This window comes from Mauremys reevesii, linkage group 6, assembly GCF_016161935.1.
Source record: "Mauremys reevesii isolate NIE-2019 linkage group 6, ASM1616193v1, whole genome shotgun sequence".
NCBI classification, from domain to species: domain Eukaryota; kingdom Metazoa; phylum Chordata; order Testudines; family Geoemydidae; genus Mauremys; species Mauremys reevesii.
Window position 1 is genome coordinate 74,422,004 of NC_052628.1, and position 23,247 is coordinate 74,445,250.

At 39.6% G+C, this 23,247-nt stretch overlaps 1 protein-coding gene and 1 long non-coding RNA gene across 8 annotated transcripts in view; one reads left to right on the top strand and one right to left on the bottom strand.

The window, feature by feature from the left end:
• Positions 1-15,745, bottom strand: part of ZNF608 (zinc finger protein 608) — a 104,163-nt gene extending 88,418 nt beyond the window's left edge. For 2 of the 7 annotated variants that reach the window (XM_039544957.1, XM_039544961.1), the window contains exons 1-2: positions 13,434-13,567; positions 11,483-12,544 (exon numbers count right to left, since the gene is read on the bottom strand). In XM_039544957.1, coding sequence (XP_039400891.1) covers positions 11,483-12,370 — 888 coding nt within the window. In that variant the 5' untranslated portion in view covers positions 12,371-12,544; positions 13,434-13,567. Of the gene's footprint in view, positions 1-9,347; positions 9,387-11,482; positions 12,545-13,219; positions 13,238-13,433; positions 13,568-15,587 lie in introns of those variants that run through there. The other 5 variants (XM_039544958.1, XM_039544962.1, XM_039544959.1 and 2 more) reach the window with 5 other exon arrangements.
• On the top strand, positions 13,711-20,185 carry LOC120408257. Its single transcript, XR_005600570.1, has 3 exons — positions 13,711-13,850; positions 17,815-17,903; positions 19,607-20,185. It is a non-coding gene; the product is annotated as an uncharacterized LOC120408257 (long non-coding RNA).
• The last annotated feature ends 3,062 nt before the right edge of the window (positions 20,186-23,247 follow it).

Genomic DNA, 23,247 nt, shown 5'->3' on the forward strand with positions numbered 1-23,247 from the left:
GAGGGGAAGCAAAAAAAAGAAATACACCAATTATGGTGGATAGTATAGCAATGGTGTAATGGAAACAGCTGCCTGCCTTCTACTTCAGTGTCTGGCATCTGCTGAAGCATCATGGGAAAGGCTGATGAAGGATTTGGACAAAGAATGTAAGTGTACACAACTGGCCAAAAGTAGCTGGATTCTGAAAAGCTTAGTGGCTATATATTTTTAAACAATAGCATGTTTTTATATTTTGTTTTTGTTTTATTTTTTTAACAGCAACAAGCAATATTATCCTAGTTATATCAAATTATACCTTCATACCAGCTAAAAGAGTAGGGAATCTGAATTTCTTTTTCTGTAGTAATTGATTATGTGAAGCAATAATATAGGATGTGTTCAAATTAGGACCGAAATGAAATAATTTTTCACAAAGTCCAGCTCTCAGCACAATTTAATCTTCATGTGTACATCACATAACATTAGATCAAGGGAGACTTAGTAAATTAATACTCAAATATACTCCAGGTGCATCTTTCATATATCTTCAGGAAAAAAAATAAATTAACAACTTCTTAGATATTTGGTCAATCTTATGTAAAACTTCCAACATCACCACTTACTCTCTTTGAGAAAAATGGTCAATTTCTGATGTGTTTGTGTGTCTAATTTTCACTCTTTGTTGCTAAGATACAGATCTAATTTAGTTTCCCTCCCCCAAAAAGAAAAACAGGCAACGACATGAAACCCAGAAACACACAACTACTGCTGATGCTCTACAGTTATAAGCTTATAATAAAGCCCAGATTTGATAGTATTATCCATGTACTGTGGCAAACCACACACAAATAAACAGTTCTCCATGAAGAATAAAAACCCAAAGACCAAACCCTTCCAATTCAAACATTATTGTTGCTTTTAACATGAGCCATCCATAAAAATCAGCCAAGGAGTTGACAGGAAATCCAAAAATAATTTGGTCTGGCCCTCTACACTGCATGAAAGGAGGTTACAAGTTGCTTTTGACTCTTCCAAATGGTTGAGGTGAAAGAAACAGCACTGCTCTGACAGACTCAGAACATTTTCTAGCATAGGTCATTATAGCATAGCTGAAATATGACTGAGGGTGGGTTTTGAATGGACTGTGCTTTTGGATAGGAAAGAACTTAAACAAAACCTCTGAATTAAGTCAATGGCTAATGTGAAAGACTAACAGTGTGCAAAATTAAATTGTATAGTGTGAACAGCTAAAGAGGCCAGATGTGTGTCAAGCTTTCCTGGGAAACTGATCCTAAACTTGGGAGCTTTCTTTAACCAAAAGGATGAAAGAAGGTGACTTCTAGGAGTTTACAAAAGTGTGACCAATTGGAGCTTAGTCTTCTGTTGCTAATTGAAGCATAAAAAAAAAGAGCCAGTTTCTTAGAACTAACTACAAACATATACGTTTTATATTCCATTGCCACATGATAAAAACCAGAATCAAGCTAACTAGTAGAAAGTTGACTGGCAACCAAAGACCAAGCTATTATTTCAAACTGTCATGGGAAGGCAATAAAATTGCTACCAGCTCTCCTCAAGTTACCCTTCAATAAAAAGAAGCCATCAGGGAAATAAGAGGAAAAGAAAACACATCAAAACCTTTAAAGTTCCTTTAAGTAAAATTATACTTCTGTGGCACAATGCCATCTGCTTCCTGGTTAACATAATGAGACAATACCACAACCTGAACAACAGCTTTTTAAAATTGCTACGCAAAATACAAAATATAATCAATACTGTATATTTTCATCTGTGCTTTTAACTGTAAAAGCTGCATTCACATAGTGTGATTGGAATATACTTAAAATGTCCCTGTGGGCACATATTTCTTATGTTACTAGTTGACTGTGAAGGTTCCCAAGAGGCAGAAAGCGCAGTTGTCAAGCAGGGAATAATATTCAGAATGAGATGACATAAAAATTAGAAAAAAAGTTAAATAAAAAAAAATCAAGAACAAGGTACAACCGTATCTGCTCTAACCCCGCAGACAGAGACCAACACCTAGAAAATCTCCACCAAGCATTCTCAAAACTACAGTACCCGCACGAGGAAATAAAGAAACAGATCAACAGAGCCAGATGTGTACCCAGAAGCCTCCTACTGCAAGACAAACCCAAGAAAGAAACCCACTGGCCATCACATACAGTCCCCAGCTAAAACCTCTCCAACGCATCATCAGGGATCTACAACCCATCCTGGACAATGATCCCACACTTTCACAGGCCTTGGGTGGCAGGCCAGTCCTCGCCCACAGACAACCTGAAGCATATTCTCACCAGTAACTGCACACCGCACATAGTAACTCTAGCTCAGGAGCCAATCCATGCAACAAACCTCGATGCCAACTCTGCCCACATATCTACACCAGCAACACCATCACAGGACCTAACCAGATCAACCACACCATCACCGGTTCAGTCACCTGCACATCCACCAATGTAATATATGCCATCATATGCCAGCAATGCCCCTCTGCTATGTACATCGGCCAAACTGGACAGTCTCTAAGGAAAAGGATAAATGGACACAAATCAGATATTAGGAATGGCAATATACAAAAACCTGTAGGAGAACACTTCAACCTCCCTGGCCACACAATAGCAGATCTTAAGGTGGCCATCCTCCAGCAAAAAAACTTTAGGACAAGACTTCTAAGAGAAACTGCTGAGCTTCAATTCATTTGCAAATTTGACACCATCAGTTTAGGAACAAACAAAGACTGTGAATGGCTTGCCAACTACAGAACCAGTTCCTCCTCCCTTGGTTTTCACACCTCAACTGCGAGAACAGGGCCTCATCCTCCCTGATTGATCTAACCTGGTTATCTCTAGCTTGCTTCTGGCTTGCTTATATTTACCTGCCCCAAGAAATTTCCACTCTTGCATCCGACGAAGTGGGCATTCACCCACGAAAGCTCATGCTGAAAAACGTCTGTTAGTCTATAAGGTGCCACAGGATTCTTTGCTGCTTTTACAGAACCAGACTAACACGGCTACCCCTCTGATACTTAACAATTTCATTGTTCACAATAATTATTTTTTCCACACAACTGTCTGTAGCCATGAGTCAGAAAGGATTTCTCGTAAAGGTTTCAAAATTCACCTAAAGCATTGCTTTTTTTGTTTTTTACATTTACTAGGAAAAATAACTTCAAATTTAAATGGATACCAGCTTTGGTTTGTAGAGTCTCTGAAGACATTGTGTACGCAAAGTGCTGGAAAAGGTGACATCTTTCTTTTCAGGTTTAGTAGTATTTGCCTATCTGGATTAAATAAGAATACTAATATTATTAAACTTCTCTCACACTAGAGCATAATGTATTTTTAATCACAGTGTTGACCCAGGATTTTAGCACTTATAAGGGACACAGACACCAAGACTATGCAGCCTGAAGTGTAAATCCAAGCAAGACCAACATCACAATTCACCACATGCATCCATAAGTTAACTGATCTATTCCCAAAAGGTATTTTAATCAAAATTCAACAGCCACAGGAGAAAAGTGCCAATCTCCCACCTTGATTTTTCTTTCAATTTTGTCTTCTACAAAAACAAAATAAAAAAATACAAACAATTCAATTGTCAGTCACGCCACTCTGAATAGTTTTACAACCTTTCTTTCAAGTGTAAATGCTTTGTTCCAATTGCCAAGACCATTTACTCTGAATTAAAGAGAAACTGCAACAGAGTGATTACTGCAACCTCTGCTATAGCACAGCGCAGTTCAAGTAGCAATTCATTGCTTGCACTCAACTGCTGATTTTTCATAGGTAAGACTGAAGAACACATCTGATTTAAAATTTGAATGCTTCAGATGAAGATCTACACTGGCATGTTCTGAAACTACCAATAGGACACATTTATCAACTATTCTGTTCTAAATGTATTTTTTCAATGCAGTGAAAATGGCTTAGAAGTTTGACAAGCCCTGAAAAAAAAGGAACTATGGCTTCTGTAATAAAAACCAAAAGTAGTCATTTCTAAATTCTAAACAGCCATTTATACTGTGTGTTCAGATAATCCTCTAAAAGTAATTAAAAGGAAACAAACACGAGTTTGCAATCCTCAGCTATACAGAAATATTCTGTTTTTCCTATCTGTGTATAAATACAATTGCTAAATTATGCTTATTATTTAAAAACCTTAACAAGTAAATATAACCATGCTGACCTGAGATTTCACCATAAATAGGCCAAATCCTCAACTGGTGTAAGGGACTCAATAGAGCTACACTGTCTAAGGAGCTGGCCTGGTGTTTCTAATTTAAGGGGGAAAGGCACAAATAAGAACCTGGATAATCTCACCAACCCTTCATAGCAATGTAGTGATGTGTTGAGGATTCTGGCTAGCATAACTGTATGTTATGACATTATATAAGTATTGTGTAAAGCTTGTATTGTGCTTAATGGATTAAGTGCAGAATAACCTGACACTCCCATTTGATAAATCTCTCTACAGACTTTGTCCAACAGGAATTATCCCAGCTAGTAGGCAAGAGATAATCTGAAGTACTACAAAAACTTGATTATACTCAGAGACCAATTGAGTACCATGGAACAAGTCAGGAAGATGCATTATTGCCTACTGCTTGAGCTATGCAAGGGAGTAAAAAAGAGCAATAGATTATTCAATAACTTTATTTAGAGGGCTAGTATGCAGCTGCCTAAATAGCTGTGAAAGAAGTCTAGCCTGCCCATGGGATAGTGGAAATTCCTGCATGTATACAGAGTTGTTGTGTCAGTCCCAGGACCTGAAGGAGAGCTCTGTTTAAACTCGAAAGCTTGCCTCCCTCACCAACAGAACTTGGTCCAACAAAAGATATTACCTTCCCCACTTTGTCTAACTCCTGCATGTTATTTTGCTCAATCCAATCATTTGTTCACGTGTCAACCTTGATGGCTCGTGTCAGAATCTGGCAGGAATCTTGAGTAAGGTCTGATAAGCATCAGTATAGTGCATGCTTACATGCCACATGCACCAGTAACACCATGCCAAACACAGTATGCAAGATGAAAAATTATATACAGTTAGGGCTTGAGTTGCAAAAAAGTACATGCACAGTGTATCTAGGCATTACTTACACAACACGCATCTTTTTAGCTGCACTCTGCCTAATTTCATATTTGACTGCAGCCTCTTATCTCCATATTTCTTTATAGTATTCACTCTAACCTTCTGTTGTAACCCTTCCTGGGTCAATTCCTGCAACTTTTACTCACACAAGTAGTCCCTACTTATATTCATAGTCTCAGTGGCTTCGAGGGAAATAAAGATTACATGAGAGCGCACTATATTTGGATCACTTTCATCCTTGCTCAAGCATGGGCACCAGAAAAACGATGGTTTGTGTCTTCTGATTTCCCACCTCTACTTCTCAAAAGGATTTTGCTCAGTGCTCCTGGAGCGCAGTGCATACTTTACCTCTCAACTCAATCTCCAAATGACTGTTACACAGAAATCTCAATTTAAATAAGTATAGTATACATTCTGTGACCTGCCAACCTGCAGCATGCCCTCTTTTTGGTTTCAGAAACTGAAGTAAGTTGGAAGTGCACAGGAGATGCATTAGAACCAGCCAGGCACTGTAAACTTTAAGAGAGAATAGATTTGCCTTTGCGTGACAGAACACACTTACCTTCTCAATGGAAGTGGTGAGCAAGAGGCCTGCTCCTAGAGATAAGGAGCAGACCTATCCATTCTTGAGTGACATCAAGCTCACAGCTTTCTAACAGGTACTATTAAGTTCCATCACCTCATAACACCTTTCAAGTCTTTTCCTTTTTCATAGAGAAATGCAGTTTATACAAACCTAATAAATATATACGTTTTACAAAACACAGAATAAATCCTGCTCCCACTGAAGTCAATGTAACTTTTTGCCTGAATAAAACAAGCAGCATTTGGCCTCATATCTACTTTTACAAATACAAATCACAAGGATAACACAGTCCAAGTGCAGAACATAATGCTTAACATCCAAAAGACATGTTCAATTAATGGAAAGCAGGCCACAGATTCTCATATAGATGTCAATATTATACAGCCTAGAGCTGGCATCTTTTAAAAACTAGATCACACATTTAACACAAAAAAAAAAAACACTAGTTTTAGCATGCAAAGAAACTAGGAGTTTCAGATTTACGATTTAAGTGCTTGTTGATAAAATAGCTTTCCAATTATCATGGCCCTCATAGGAAAAAGCAGGAATGCATTATGTGTTAATGATCACAACCAGGGGTCCATGCTTTACTCTTTTGTCAGAACTATAGCAGATCCTCCCCGCAGCTTCACCATTAACATGTCTGTTTCCTGTCAGCCCACTCAGAGATAATGTCATTTATCTCAGGGCGGCACAAGACCAGTCATTAGCTTCAATAAAAGACCTCAAACAAAAGCCGGATGATGTTTTATCCGGGGCTCATAGTCTGCAGCCAAGAATCTTATTGCCTAACAGTTCAGAACTTAAAAAGGTATCTTTAAAAAAAAAATCCAGCTATCAACAATTTTAGGACACTTATTTGAACAGCAAAATCTCTGCATGGAAATTTTTAGTTAACGGTTTTATCACGTGCAATTAGGTAACTGAAAGGAGCTTACTAAATTTACCCTTTGGAAGGATTTTCCCCTCATTGGGGAAAATTGACAGAATAATTCAGGTTCTAGCTAAACAATAAGATCTTTGGAAAAATGGCCATCATTGTGTTTGCCTGCAGGAGCTGATTCAGTATACTAAATTCTTCAGTGACTGAACTTCTGGAAATGTCTTTAAATAAAAGCGGAACTGGTTAAAATATACGTACAAACGTGTTTTCACAGTCTTGCTTGTATTATTGCAATTCAGAAAGTTTCTATAAAAAGTTGCAGGTGAACTTTTGAAAATAATTTAAAAAAAACAAGAGTCAAAATATGAGTAAATCTCAGCTATTCAATTCTTGTCTTTATGTTGAAAACTAGGAACAGATGGTACTTTCCATGTTACTTGACTCTGGTTATTGAACACCTCTGTGGTTAGGGGGGAATTTTGCTTAGCACTTTTAACATACATTTCATTTATTGGACTATAAAATGCTACTTTGGAAAAAACAAGCCTTTATATAACTCTAATTAAAACAATCTTGCAGCGAAACAATTTAACGTGAAGAACATGCTTAACCTCATGACATCTGGACAATCAATCCTTTCCTTTTTAATGGGTATTTATGAAGTTATTAAAATTGTAAAATTACTGATGTCCTAAGTGAAATATAATTTGCCTGTAGTTCAGAATAACCTCATCACCTTCAATACTTTGTGATATAAACAAACATTCTAAACCACCTTCAATTGTTTTAATGCTACTTTAGCTTTGCACAGGAATTCGATAGCAAAGCTGGTCATACATATTCTCAGAGGTCAGCAAGTTCACACAGAAAGCTTTCCTCAGCCAAAGGGCAACACCTCTTCACCCAGCTCAGAAAGCACTGTCACACTACTAGACAGCACTACAGCACATTAGAACCTTGAGCTGTGCTTATTGTTAGACATCCATAGTCATCAATGATTTTAACAGCTAAATCCCTTCAAAACAGTTTGCTATCAAACAACAATGGACTTTGTTCTTTAATTACAGCAAGTGACCTTTCTGCCCTTTTATTTCACAGTGAAAAGACTACACCCAAGAAGTAGTGTTTGTAAGGCGCAAAATATATGAAAAGCATATCTCTATAAACTCATTAATCAGAACATGTTCTTCAGCAATTTACAAGCACTTATAAAATGTGCATAGAATTCCCTGATTAAGTGTAAAACCAACAGCTATACAAGAAGAATAAAATAAATGATACCAGTCACATGTGGGTTAATTCACTGAAGACAACGTTCAGATGTGAAATACCGTCTTAATGAAAGCCAATAAACCAATACAGGAGAAGTAAATTTCATTCTGGAATATTACCAGATTTATTAATTTTAAAGATGGAAGACAGCTAAAATGTTGCTGTAGACTTTCTGTATTCCGCCACCCCCAAACAAACAGAAGGTTTTCATAACCCATGCTTAGTATTCCCATGTTTTAGGGTCTGTTGTGAGCCCACACACACAATAAACAAAATCAAGGACATAACACTACTGATAATCTGAACATTTCTCAGTGTAAGAGCAATTAAAATTACAAAAGTGTAATATGGGTGAAGAGTACATGTTGACCAACATTTACGGAATAATTGTGCTTAAAAAAAAATTAAAGGCTGGAGAAAGGGGACAGGTTTTAACACCAAAAATCTTAGGAGTGGTTAGCCTACCTCTCAAATCTACCTATTCAGACGTGTCACTGGTGGCTTAACCACAAAATGGGCTTCATGAATATAGCTCAAACATCTTAGAATTACAGCATACTTTGACTTTATCCACATATTAGGGGAGTGGCGACTTTTACAACATACTTGTGGTTTCTGCATAAAAGAGCCAGCAGAACACAGTCATTGATTTAATTAGAGTTCATGAAATCCAATTTATCATGTTTTACATGACTTTCTGCAGTAAGGAAACTGAATAAACAGACCAAAAATAGACATTTGAGCATACTGTGAAAATTAAACAGTGACTGCAACTCTTGGGAATCTGCTCCAAGCCTTTAACAAAGAGTAAACAAACACAATAAAATATCCTCCAACACTATACAAAGAAACTCAGGTTTTAAATTTGTGAGCATTAACTAATTTGTATCTGACAAGACATTATTCAAATTTACGAGACAACTCATTCATAAACATTAAAACAACTGGAAATTGATTTTAACAGCCAGGCTTGAAAATTATATAGTTATCTATGGTCACAATGGTGCTTTTTGGGCATGTCACATCTATAGATGCAAGTGTGTACAGCCAAAGCAGAAAAAAAATGATTCAATCTTAAATCCCTAAAAAAAAATTCTCTTGAATGATTTGCAAGTCTTTTTTAAAACTGAAGTTTCATTGATAGCATTACAGGCTGGATCTAAAATTGCAACCAATGTCTGCTGTGAGTTCTATTTTCATATGCCAAGTAGGAGACGTTCTTTAAAGAAATTGCTCTCTGGAGCGAAACACTAAGGGATGTTGTTTAAAACAGTAAGCCAGCACACTAGCGTGATAGACAATGGCCAACACTGCAGGACTCTAACGTGTGAAGCCTATATTAACGTCACTGTGTGCCAACAGCAGTGGGTGTTAGTGGAATTGCAAGCTCTGAGAATTCTATAAAGCCAAGAGCTGGAAAATAAGGTGTACCTTTGGCTCAAAACTACTCCTAACATGTTTGTTCTTAATTTACCTATTATCCCATTTACATTACACTGACTGAAGATTACTTACATGTATATGAATTCATTCTTCATACAATTTCCTGTAAGACTAGAGTGAAAAGAACACAAAAACTGAGAAACCACACTACTCTCTAATCTCTGTTGCCATGACAGCAAGCCTTTGAGATACTGAAATGTTCAGATTGCCAGCTAAACAAAATTGTTGAATGTGAACATTTGGCTGAAAGATTAAAAGGCTAAGGGGGTTGCAAAAGGGCAGTACCTCCCACATTCCAGGCAGCCACTGAATCCAATCAAATGGCTCTGACTCTTTAACCACAACCATTGTGAAGACTGGATTAGGGCAATTTATCTAGATAGTTAAAGCAGATTAGAGAACTGCAATTTGAAGACTACTGGTAACAAAAGTAAATGCCTACTGTATGTACTAAATTAGTAAAAAGACCATGGGATTTTAGCAAACCTTTCAGAGCAAACAGAGTGAATCAGAGGGCAAATTTACACCTGTGAATTAATTAAAGCAACCTAGTTTCTCCCATCTGTATTTAGAAAAGTCAAACAGATTAAAGAGTCTTGTATGAGGAGCAAATTTTAATTTCACATCTGTAAGTATTTTTTCCCTTTTAGGATAATATATCTAGAGGTCAATTTGAATGATCTATCTTTACATTTCCTTAACATATTTAATGTCACAACCCCCAAAATCTAATCCTATCAATAGGCCAAGAGTTTGTTGAAACATTACACAATCTTAAACATCTGCAATGACACACAAAAAGAGGCTCATAATATGCTGTAAACAGCATACATTTTCCCAAGGACTTCAATCCATCTGGACTCTGGTAAACAACTCTGTACACTAGCAGCAGCCAGAAAGTTTTCCCATCACTTAGAAGTCAGTCAGGGAAGTTGTAAAAGCAGGTAATTTAAGAACAATTCCAGACAATCATGCTACAAGCTAATACCCTTAAGGTTTTGGTTGTGGGGGGCGGGGAGGAAGGAGGTGTCTTTGAGAAGGTGTCTTTGTTTAACCCAACCTGTAGAATTCATTTGACTCTTAATTATGGACCAACAATAGCCCCCTAGATCCTAGAGAAGAAACCTTCTGCCCTCTGGATAGAACAATTGCTGCTGACGCTAGAACCTGCCTGAACGAGCAATAACAATAGCCAAGAAAACCAGCTCTCTCCCCACCCTCCCCTAACAATACAAGGCCATTTATTCTTAGAGAGAGCATCCTTTATGCATTAACAGAAAGGAAGGGGGAGAAAAAACACACACACCACTTGATTTCTTTCACACATTTCAACCACTCAGCAAACAAGAAGTTCACAGCCAAGAACCTACAGGGCTCAGATAAGAAGGACTGCCCTGACAGGAGAAAAATGTTCCCCCACATATGAGAGAAAGGTATTTTGTACATATATCACAGTACAAGGTGCACTCCCCTCCCCCAACTCCCTTCCTCCAGGCCGATTATTACAGGCACTGAGTATCTTCTGGCTCAATGCTCCCCATTCCCCACGCCAGCTTCCGAGGCCTCTTGGCTACTGTAAACACAAGAGCCGCCCCCAATACCAAAAAGACCCCTGACTAGAGTGGATGGAAGCGCCAAAGTATCTGCGGATGCATCTCTTCTCCCTGCCTCAATCTAATCTCCAAAGAGAAAGGTGGAGAAGAAAGGATGTGAATTTCCTTTCCACCTTGGCAGAAGGAACATCCGCTTTTATACTAGAGTGCACAATAAAAAGGATAGTAAACAAAACCCAGGCAGCTAGGTCTGAGCCACACACACAAACAAGCCTTCGGTCTGCAAACACGTGTCCTCGGGGGTTGCAAACATCACTTCGGAATGTTACACTAATAGCCCCATCAGGAAGGGGCACTTCGAATTCTCCTTCAAAATAAACAAAGGAGGAGACACGACAACACGAAACACACGTTTGGCCACATTTGGGAGACAGCGGGGATGGGGAGGGGGGGGGAGAGAAATTAAAGACAAGACGAAAATAAGGCTCCAACGTAGCAATTTCTGTCGGGGAGTGGGGTTTGTACACACGGTTTATATGTATACCACAAACGCATAACACCAACAACAGGAGCTAGGAACACAGCTGCGGGAAGTTTGTAATAAACACGGGGGGGGGGGGGAGAGATTGCTGGGGGAAGAAGAGCTTGTCCTACCTTTTCTGTTTTCAATTTCTTGATTCGCCTGTGGTTCTCCTCCTCCTCCTCTTCCTTCTTTACCAAAATAGAGTTCCCCATTAACCCTGAATCCGGGGCGCCTTTGCTCACCTCCCCCACCGTGGAGGAGGCGCAGTGGAAGGGGCTGTTGCTCCCACCACCGCCTCCCTTGGCCCCGAAGCCATACAGGTGGCCAGAGGGAGCTTGGCTGCTGCCACCCCCACCGTTGGGGTGGCCCTGCTGCAGGTCATGCTGCTTGTCCTTCCTGGATTTCCCCGCATCCTTATCCCGCTTGGAGCCTCTGCTGCCCTGGGTTTTACCTGCTTTCTCCTCTTTGTTTTTCCCGCAAGAGGCAATAGGGATGTTGTTGCTGGTGTTGTTATTATTGCCGTTTGGGTTGCTGCTCACACTTTGACCCAGTGCTGAATTCATGCCAGTTGCCTCTCCAGGGCGCCCTTGGACTTCCTGCCTCTTGCCAGCACTGCTGATCTCAGGAATCCCATACAAGGCAGCAGAAGGCAGAGATCTATTAGCATCCTTAGAAGTTTTACTCCTTTTCACTTTTGATTTGCTAGTCTCTTTGTGAGAGGAATTCCCCTGGGGGGCAGGGGGCTGAACAGAAGCAAATTTTAGGCCATCAGCTAAGGCTGAGGTAGCATTAGCCCCACTGGAAGCCAGACCCCCACAATCCTTGGAGCTGGTGCTGCTGCTGCTGGTGGCGGTATTAGTGGAATTATTCATCTCAAATTTCTGTCTGTCCTTCTCCAAATCGGCGTCCAAATCGATTATTAAATTTCCAACCCCGATTTCCCAATCATCGCCACTGTCATAAGTATCAACCGCGTTTGGATCCACACCTTTGCATGCAGTGGAAGTGTTCACTGACATCCTGAAGATGAGATCTCTAGAATAAAAATCCGATGAACTTTCCTTTGGAGATGAGGGGACATTCGTTTATCTCCGTTGGGCTTTTCTTTTTAAATTATTATTTATTTAACTCTTCTTGTCTTCCTTCCCCTGGTATGTCTAGGTTTATACCCTGAAGTCCAGGTCCACCTTTTCCTGTGAGGAGGGGAAAAGTCGAATATTTCTTGTCTGGATATTACCAGAATATAATACGATTAATATAGGGGGCAAAGGAGAGGGGGAGCAAGATCATTCAGTATTTCCACGTTTTATTTTGTTTTAAAAGTTGTTAAATAGGAGGCAATTGCTTGAGATTATTTTATAGTGAACAGCTTGAATCTAGTTGTACCTCAACATCCATGATCACTTTTAAAAAGCCATGTATCCTATATATATAAAAACCCACCCTAACTACATGATTTAAATCCACAAAGTCAGAGATACAGAGTTAGGGCTGGTGACTAGCTGTTGGAGCACATGTGTAAAATAAGCTCCTGGACCACCACTTAGACACAAAAGCGAGAAAGGAAAGACACAGCTTCATTCCTCACTGCATTCCTTGGATTTTGTGGCTTTAAACCAGACCCTTGAAGTTTTGTGACTTTTCTATACTATCTTTTACCCCAATTTTACTTAACCTGGGGGGGGGGGAGGGTAGGGGTCATAAAGCCTGTTTTTCATTAACACAAGATAGCTTCCATTAAAAATCAACAACCTATACTTTAAATGGTGCATTTACTTAAAAAATATCCAACTCCATGGGTAAAAAGTGTCTTTTCTTTTTAAAATATACCCAAGATAATTCTAAAAGCAGTTGTAATGCACTCCTACCTTAAACAATTGCTCAGGCTGTTAAATATAGTATTACTGACTGTACAGGAAACTGATTAAGACATACACTTTAAGTGATCTGCACCAAGGTGGCCTCAATGACCGCAAATGAGTGTGTGTTTGACAAAGCTTAGTTAAAACGATTTTTAAAGGGATCTAGCCCTTTTACAGTTGACTGTCTCAATATTTATACATATATAGGCATATTGCTTACCTTTAATCCTTTATCATTTTTAATTAAGCCAGCAAATCAAAATGCTGTTCCCATTCGACTCAGCAACAACTGTGTGCCTCATTTTACTTAAAGAGCAAAGTGATCAAGAAGTAGAAAACAAATAACATCTCAGCCAGTGTAATCGCTCAAAAATATATCTCCCCCCATTTTGGCACACGGATCAGGAGTCCTTTATTTGTGTTGGTTTTCCTCCTTTCTTAAAAATGTTGTTCCTCAACTTTACAAGCTGGAAGATAATATTTCACATTCAAAACAGGAGCATCAAGGACCAGGGTTTTTTGTTTTTTTTTTTCTTAACAAGCACCGAGATGTAATAATAATAATAATAACAATTTTAAAATGTTTTCCAACTTCACATTCCGTCTTCAACTCCAGACTTCAGAGCCATCCTGATCAGTAAGTAATGATCCCATGAAACAAACCTACAGGCGTCCGGTTGTTACAAGACAGAATGTGCTAACATCGGGATAAATTAGTGAAAGGAAGGAAGGAAAAAAAGAAGAAAGGACTGAAAATCTGGGCTGGATTCCGCCTGTTAGTCGGGAAGTGGCATTTTTTTCGCCGGTCCTGACAGATCTGATTTCTTGAACTAACTTAAGGGGGAAAAGGAAGGGGGGAGGATGAGGAGGGAAAGGGGGGGGCGGAGAAGAGGGAGGGGGAAATCAGTGTTCTGATAAACCAGTTATCAGAACATTTCGTGGGAGTGGAGGAAAGAGTGTGTTTAAAATTAAGTAAATCTTCCCAAGGGTATGACCTGGGTTTTTTCCCCCTTTTTCTTTTGTATGTTGTAAGAAAATAGCATCCAAATTACGGGGGGGAGGAGGGAGAATCCGGGAGCTCAGGCTAATCAGTCATGTTGCAAGTAATTCAGTAATTAGAGACCAAAAAGATAAAATCGACTTTTGGGTTTTGCTGGACAGATGCTTTCCTTATTGTTTCAGCAAACGTTGCATCGTCTTTTTATTTATTACCCCATGCCTTCATCCCCTTTAAGTCAGATTGTCTCGGAGCTTGGCTTAGTATTTTTAATTAGCTGGCGTTTGGAAGCTAAAAGCTGTAATGAATTGTTGATGGATTGGAAAGGAGAGTTGGTTTGCTGGAAATGTTAGGGCAGGAGGGGGGATGGGCGAGTTACCAACAACCAACCATCTAAAAGGAGCGATTTTGTTACAGTTCAAGCCTTTCTCATCACGTGACGATCAAGGGCTCAATTGGTTGTCGTGAGAACAAAAATGGGTGACAAGCGTATCAAGAAAATACTGATCTGGTCTTTAGGAAAAAAAACTTAAGGTCTGTTTCTCTCCCTCCCCCTTCTGCTGCTGGCACAGCTACAAGTTATGAATGTGAAACATTTCTCTCTGCGAACTGGGTCTCTGAAGTTAGGAATGAGTGAAATGTACTGAACACCATGGCACAGCATATGTTTTAGAGAAATACCTTATAAAACCTTTCCTCGAGTTATCTGCAATTTGTAGTAGTTTAGAGACACAGGATGGGGGAGGGGTAGGGAGGTTATTCCAAGGTTTTAATGTCTTCGTATATAAAACATAACTAAACATTTGATAGCTTCAAAGTTAGTCTCCATTCTGAACCCACGGTAGATTGTTTGGGGGATGGCTGGCTTTTTGGGAGGGGGAGAAACGGTCACTGCACCACAACATATGGGCGTCACTATCCCCTAATTTAGCATTACATTATTGGTATTAACATGTGACAGAAGCAAAAAAAAACCTCCTGCTCCACTAAGCTATTTTTGTACCCCTAAGGTCCTATTAACAAGTTGCTTGCTCATTTTTAGGGGGATTGGGTGGGAGAGAGAGAAAAATATGCTGGCTGTCCTGTAGTTGTGTCACTTTGATTTTCCCTTCTTGGTTAGTTTAAAAAAAAAGGTAAAAACGCCCCCCTCCCCGCGCCGAGTGCACCGTCAAGTATGATTTGTGTGAGAGGCTACAATGCTTTTCACCCTCAGCTTCATATCCCTTCGATAACTCAGCCTACTCGTGGTTTTTTGTTTGCTGTTTTAAAACACAAATAACTAGTTCCTTATTTCAATGCACAAAACTCATAATATTCCCCTTTGCATGAAAAAAATCCCCTCTAAGTGCTATAGACACACCACGCAACCGTACTTACGATCTGTATTGGATCGAGTTGACCTTTTCCTTCTAACTGCATTGAGTGTGTTTTTGTTGCAGCCGCTTTTTATTTTTGGAAAAAAAATCTAATTTCTTCAACAGATTTATTGTGTTTGGAAGAAAAGAGCACCAGATTTCATGAACCTTCCTTTTTAAAACAAAATTAAAAAAATAAAAATCCCCCTACACACATACACATACACACACACACCACACAACAAGCTGGCTTTACTGCAATAGTGAGCAGCAGAAATCAGAACTGGAGAAGGGAGAGTGTGAAGCAAGCACAGACTCTGTACCTGAAAGGGACTTTTCTTTGTTCCCAATGCCCTTTCCCATCTGCCCAATCAAAGACCAGCTTTTATGAAACCGGGCTCTCTGATTGGCTAGCTGCTCCTCTCGGCTTCCGAAGGGGGTGAAAGGGAGAAACACACACGCATACATACATAGAAGCCTTGTATTTTGCAATCCTCAAACTACGTTTAGTGCTACAGCAGGCAGCCTCCTGCTGCAGCAAGATACAAATCGTGTTTCCCATTTCAATTACAGTATTATCCTATATAACATTTTATGTCAAGACAACCAAATAGGGAGGCGAGCAGCCAGCCAAGCCTCACACAGTGGGAGGAGGATTGCCTCATTTTCTTTTTAATTTAATTTCAAGGCAGTTTTCAAAGCAATGATGGATGATTTTTCTGTTTCAAAGAGGCAAATTAAAATCTCACTCTGTTTTTAAATGCCCCTCATTCAAAATTGTAACAGTTTGACACGAAACCGAGAGAGAGAGAGAGAGGCTGTTACATGAGTGCGATCATTTTCATGTTTAGTGAAGGAGAAAAGCAAACAATGTCTTAAGCAGGGGGAGGCTCAGCAAAGAACAGAACTGGATTCCATTCCTCCCCCTCACCCACCCCTGCGTTAGAGGGACACTCAAGGTACTGCAGCGTGTTCGGTTTGTCCTTATTCCTCAGCCTAACGCCTGTCCCTTCCGAGTTTATTTCATGTTCATTTTTACAATACGACTTACAGGAGACAGTGCGGTTTCTCTGTTGTTGAAAAAACAGGGAACCCTTTTGTTTCCAGTTTCCTGATTTACTGCTGCAAGCACTGAACTGTGAATGCAAGCCACCATATAACTACCACGTGAACACCACCCTTTCACAAGAATCAGTAACACAAATCTCTTCTAGCAGGCTTTGTCTTGCGTCAAAAAAAGGAAAAAAATCTTAATCAGTTCTTATGATTATGGCTTAGAGCCAAATGTCCTTTAAAATGTATTTGAATTTATTAAAAAACTTGAGTACGTTCCTTATGCTGCTTAAATTGATCGGCTTGCCAAGCATAGCCCCTCCCCCACCCACTCTGTACAGAACAATTTCTACATTGAAGGGACCCAACAAACATGAATATCTTGTCGAGAATTAAATTAACTATAGGACGAAAGGCTGATAACCCAGATAATGTGTCTCTGCGGTCACATATCATGAGGTTCATGGGGTCTAGCATGAAAATAATAGTTTGTATGGGTAATTTAATATTAAAGTCTATTAACTACCATGGAGTCTGGCTAACTGCGCTTTTATTTTTCATTTATTACTCATTTCAAATCCTCTGTGTGTGTATTTGTGTATGTAAAGTATCTCACTCTGAAAATCAATATTGGACTTTTCTTATCTTTGAATAGCTAATTGAAAATTTTGTCCAAATCATAGTTTCCGGGAAGAAGTTAAAGCACGACGTTTGTAAAACTGCATACAAATGACAATGTGACAAGATCCGCTTTTGGACTTTGTCCAACTGAGCAAATTATGTGCATTAGTGCTTATATGGTCGACACTTAACATCAAAAGGCTGTTTAGTAGAGTCTTTTCGGATGAGTAAACATTTTAGAACCTGCTCATTTCAGAAGTAACAGTTAAAGAAACATTTGATTGAATAAAAATCACTTCTGATTTAGTTGTCTTACCAAAACACTAGACAGCTTCTGTCTGTTCTTTAAAGCCCAACTGGAGCTGATGCTGCAATAAACATCATTTTCCATTCTTCGCTGTGGCGACTGGCGAGTGCATACTTCTTTCCCCTCTGGCCGCATAGTGAATCACAATACGTCTGAATTATTGCTAATGGATCATATAAATGAGAGCGTCTTTAAATGTAATGAAAACTATATTTTAATGACCGTAAACTATAATAACGGGTCGTGTCTCCTGTTCTCCTTTCCCCAGCTATACGGAAATTTGTTGGGAGTAAAGAGTGCACATCACGCCATACGTTGTTTGGATAGCAACACTTAAAACTGCATGGAAGGAACAAGGTATGCTCCCCTGCCCTTTCTTTTAAAACATATCACCTTTTGGTGCCGATAGAGACGGGTCTAATTTGCGCAGATAAGGGAACTGCCAAGAAGGCCCTTGATGGCATTAAACATTTTTAATTGTTTTTAAAAATACCAGTTTGCGTACACTATAAGTAGGAAAAGGCATTTAAGGACAATGTCAAAGAATCACTTGAGAATACTTCTTGTGGGTGAGAAGCGGGATTCTTGAGCATGGTTGTTATGTAAGCAGGGTTTGCTGTGTGGACTCTTCTTTTTAGTAAGCCCTCCCACACAGGCAATCTCACCATACACAACACTGCCAACAAAGTAAGTACTTGCAAAGTGCCTACTTCCAAAGAAGCAGTGCAATGCAAATCAGTGTAAACACAGCTACTCCTACCTGATAGGTCCGATAAATTGCTATGCGCATCATAACTGCTGTGGATACTGTGGCATGGTTCTGAAATAGAGCATGAAATGAAACTTTATTTTAATTATTTAACTTTGTGCTAGTGAAGCTTTTAAAATCAGCAACATCGAGGCTATTCCCCCCTCCCCCCACACTACTTAACGCAGATCATTGTTGCTGAGTTTTTTACAATATGTGTTTTACAGATTTAGGTAATAGCCCTGATTTTTCAAAATCGACCTCTGTTTAGACACGTTTCACTTTGGGCTGTTTCTTGTCTGCAAAATTACAGTCATTTGCACGTTATTATTACAGTGAGTAGGAGACAGATTGTATTTAGCATTGGGTGGGGGAAGGGTTATTATGGGAAGTGATCTGCTACCGTCAGCACATAATTTCAGGCTGAAGAAAATTGCTTCTGAATGGCTGGTCTGTTAGGTAGCCAAGGAATGGTCACTGGAAAAGATTGCAAAAATGCGCCCACTGCTTTATCTGAATTAGTCAACCATTCTAAATTTTTTAAAAGGACGGTCTATTGAACAGATGTTTGTGCAACTGAAGCAGACATTATGTAGATGAAATAGCGTCACCTTACCCCGCAGTTCATATAACTTGGGGGGGGGGGGAAATACGTATAGCTACATGGTTTGTGTCGTTTATAGACTGATTATTAAGAAGTTTTTTTCGAAAGAACAATTACACCGAGCCCATTGCCAGGGTTGCTATATCGTCAGCACTCTCACATCATGAGTGGTTGCAGAAAGATTGCTCAAAACAACTCCTTTCTGAAGGGGAAAATGTCCTTCATCCTAACGAATCTAACGCCCTCTGTATGAATGAACATTCAGAGATTTTTCCACCTTCATTAATTTCTGCCTGCTCTCCCAATTGAATTACAATTTTGTATTCCTGCACATTTTTAAAGACCTGCAGGAGGCCAATAAACTAGTGATGTTTGTCTGAAATGGCACAACCTTTTCTAATTAAAGCAATTGTAGACTGTTATGAATCTTGAAGAAAACCTCACTCTATTTAAGTAGCCAGGCATGTGCATCAAATTTGCTAAGCAAATTTACCAGCAAACATCTATTTTTAGCAAAAAGAATTATAGGCTATTTTGTGAAACCCTTTGGCTGTTTGAAACCTATTTATTGTGAACAAATGTTTCATTCCCCCCCCCCAACAGCTTTTTAAGAAGGTGAATTGGTACAATCAGAGAATATTTAACAAGCAACAGAAAGTTGTGTTGCCTATCTTCTCAGCAAAGCTCCTCTTTTTCTTTCCTTTAAAGGCTGAAGTGAGCCTGGAGTCCTGCAGCCAATCATCATTATGGAAATACGCTTTTAAGCCTTCTCATTGGCTGATACTCAGGCCAGTATATTCAGTTAGCAGCAATACAGCCGAGTCTGCACACCGACCTCAGCCTGGTTTATGCCTTTTGTGGAGGAGAGAGTCAGGTCATCGTATTTTTCACATTCCCTGCTCCACAAAGCATTCTTTGTAAACAAGCAGTTAACCATGGAGAAACATATTAGCTATGTGCAAATGTATTCCCACTGGGAAGATGTTAGTGTTTTTGTAACACTAGTCACTCTGAAATGTCTGATTTTTTAAAAATATTTTTTAAATTATTTAAAAAAAACCTTTTGAACAAAATCTTAATTTGAGCTGGGTTTTTATTGTCTTATTTTATTGTCTATAAATAAAAGTCCTCCACTGTTGCTCTTTGTTTCTGATTTGTAAAAGGACTGTGCAGGATTTTTTTTAACTAAGGGAGCTGAGAGGTGTATATGTGATGACAGTGTCAATGCTAAAAGTACCATAGCAGCAGTAACTAAACCAGCATTTCTTCTTTTAACCTGGCATCCAAAAGGAGACAATATATATTTTTCTATTAATTTACTAGATGAATTAGGTAAAAGTAGAATGAAATGTTGTTGTATATAGCACCTTTTATATACAAGGCACACCACAGCACTTTTGAAAGCAATAAATTCGATAACTGTGGGGCAATGATTGTATAGACAACTGGAGTTAGCCATTATACACTTAGCAAATAGTTCATAAATAGATTTACACAGAATAGGTTATCCCCTATTCCTTTAGAACAGTCTTTAAATTTCACCTGAATAATCACAAGGTACCTCAGTTTAATGTCTAATCTAAAGGTCTAATTGTGCAGGATGCATTGTATATGACCACAAATCACCTCAATGGAGTTTAGAGAGGGCAACAAAAGTTATCAGGGGCTATGCATCTGTGATAGACAAGAGTACAGTTAAGAGTCGGGGGCTGAAAATAATAGAGAAAAATTCAGCTGAAGATCAGGGAAAAAATCCTGCCAGTGAGATGTATTAATCTATGGAATAATGTCTCAAAGGAAGTTGTTAAATCCCATTGCTTGGGACTTTAAAACTAGATTGGACAAAACACTAGAAAAATATACTGTAGGGAGCAATCCCATGCTGGCAATGAAATGGACTGAATGATCTAATAAGCCTTTCTCATTTCTAACTTCTGTAATTCTATGATATCTTGCAGTAGAATTAGAGCTACTGACCTTTTGACCCAGCGGTATAGATACTCCCTTTTTCAAATAATTTTAAAACTATATTAATTAGTGTTTTGTGTAAGTATTCAGCTAATTTAAAAAATACATTCTATTTACCCAGTAGATTGTGCATGATAAAGAAAAATTTTAAAATGTATATTAGACTTTTCTTATAGATCTAATATGTAAGCAATTTTTGTGTAGCATCTTTCATACAAAACATCACAATGCTTCATAGTGAATTACAGTCTGTAATACACGTGATGTATGAAGGTACTATTTTATACAGGTAGTATTCATAGTTATTGTAGTGCTAAGGTGAAGGAGCATACAAAGGCCAATGGCTAAGTGCCACAATTTAGATTTTCAGGAAGAACAAATGAGCATGGGGAAATGAAACTAAGGCATAGGGAATAGGATTAGATTGTTTTATTAGAGGGAAGTCTAGAAGTCATAGGCCAGGGAAAGAGGAGATGAGTCTTGAATTGGAATTTGCACAGTGGTGGTCAATTAGTCATAGGGAGTCTATACTAGAAAATGAGGGAGAGGGATGTGTTGTGCAATGTGAAAAGAGGGCAGACAGAAATCTGACACTGAGTGAACAGAAGGAATGGACAGGCAATGGAAAGAGATACGATCAGGTAGTACATATTCGGAATATGATCATGGTGACTAGGAGGCAGAGTGTGTACTAAAGTTTGAAATGAAGAGTGAATTGGTGAAAGTTTCTGAGTATGAGGGTAATGGGTTCCTACCACTGAGTAGGCGGGAGAAGACAAGCTGCTACATTTTAGACAGAACACAGTTTGGAGAGTTGTAACAGTGGAATTTCAGCAAAGAAGTTATCAGAATATATTTGGAAAGTAACAACTTGCAGACTGACAGGCCTAATAAGTGGAGGAAAGTGTGTGTGGGGGTTGGGAGCAGCTCAGAATCAAGATGAATACCTGAGTTCCTGATAGCAGGGTTGAATGACATTAGAAGCAAGGAAATACATTAGATGTTGGAGTTATAGTTGAGGGCAATCCTGTTATAAATTAGTAAATCTACTGGAGGCTACTATATGACCCTTGTGAACTGGCAACCATGCCTTCCTCTCTGCTCCACTCTTCTTACTGGTTGTCTGCTGGATCCCTTGCTACAATGGGACAAGAGGTAGAGAGACACAGGGACAGAGGACTGTGGGAGAAAAATGGGAGAAGGGAGACTGGAGCATTGCAAGAAGAGAACTGTCTGAAAAGGTGGGGAGAGAAAAGATAATATGGCAGACAATGCAAGGGGGGGGGGGAAACAAGAGATAGGAGAGATTGCAACCAAGAGAGGGAAAGGGAGGAAAGAAAGGGAGGAAAAAGAGGAAGAATGATCTTGTGGTTCATGCACAGCACTTGGAGTCAGAACTCCAGAGAGTTACTTTCCTATTTCTCCAACTGATTTTCTGTATGGTCTTGGGAACATCCTGTCACCTCCCCATGCCTCCCTGTTTTTAAAATGGGGACAAGACAATAATGGTGACCTATATCTCAGATAGGTAAAAGTACCTTAAGATCCTCACTTGAGAATAGTATCAAAGGGGTAGCTGTGTTAGTCTGGATCTGTAAAAGCAGCAAAGAGTCCTGTGGCACCTTATAGACTAATAGACGTATTGGAACATGAGCTTTTGTGGGTGAATATGAATATTTGCATTGAGAATATTAGCATTAATTTGTTATTCTTACTCTATGTCTACACTGCAGCGCCTCCGATGGCATAGTTCTAAGTGTAGATGCAGCATATGGCAGCAGAAGGTGTTTTTCTACTGGTGTAGGAACACCAAGAAACCCTCTGAGAAATCATCTTCTGTCAGCAGAGCTACGTCTCTTCTGGGGGGGTTGCCAGCATAGCTATGGACTTGTCCACACTTACATTTTATACTGCTCTAACTTGCTGGCTCAGGGACAGGGCCGAGGAGGGGGGGAAGCCGATATAAATTACTGGGGCCTGGCAGTCCGGAAGGGGGCCCAGCTTCCCTGGCTTCGTGGGCCCTGTTTAGCCGGTCCACCCTTGCTGGGGGGCCCCAAATTTTTTTTTCACCAGGGCCCGAACCCACTTCCTGCCCCACGCCCAGTGGCCCTGCTCAGGGGGGTGAAAAATCACCCCCCTGAGCACAATAAGCCTGAGCGCTTTAAAGCGCTAGTGAAAACAGGGTCCAAGTGCTGGGAGCTAATCCCCTCATGGAGGTGGATTACCAGGAGCACTGGGAGAGCTCTCTCCCAGCACTTGCGTGCGACCACACTTGCACTTCAAAGTGCTGCTGCGGGAGTGTTCCCGTGACAGCGCTTTGAAGTTTCCAGTGTAGCCGTGCCCTATGTCACTAGAGAATGTGCTTTTTTCCCCACACATCT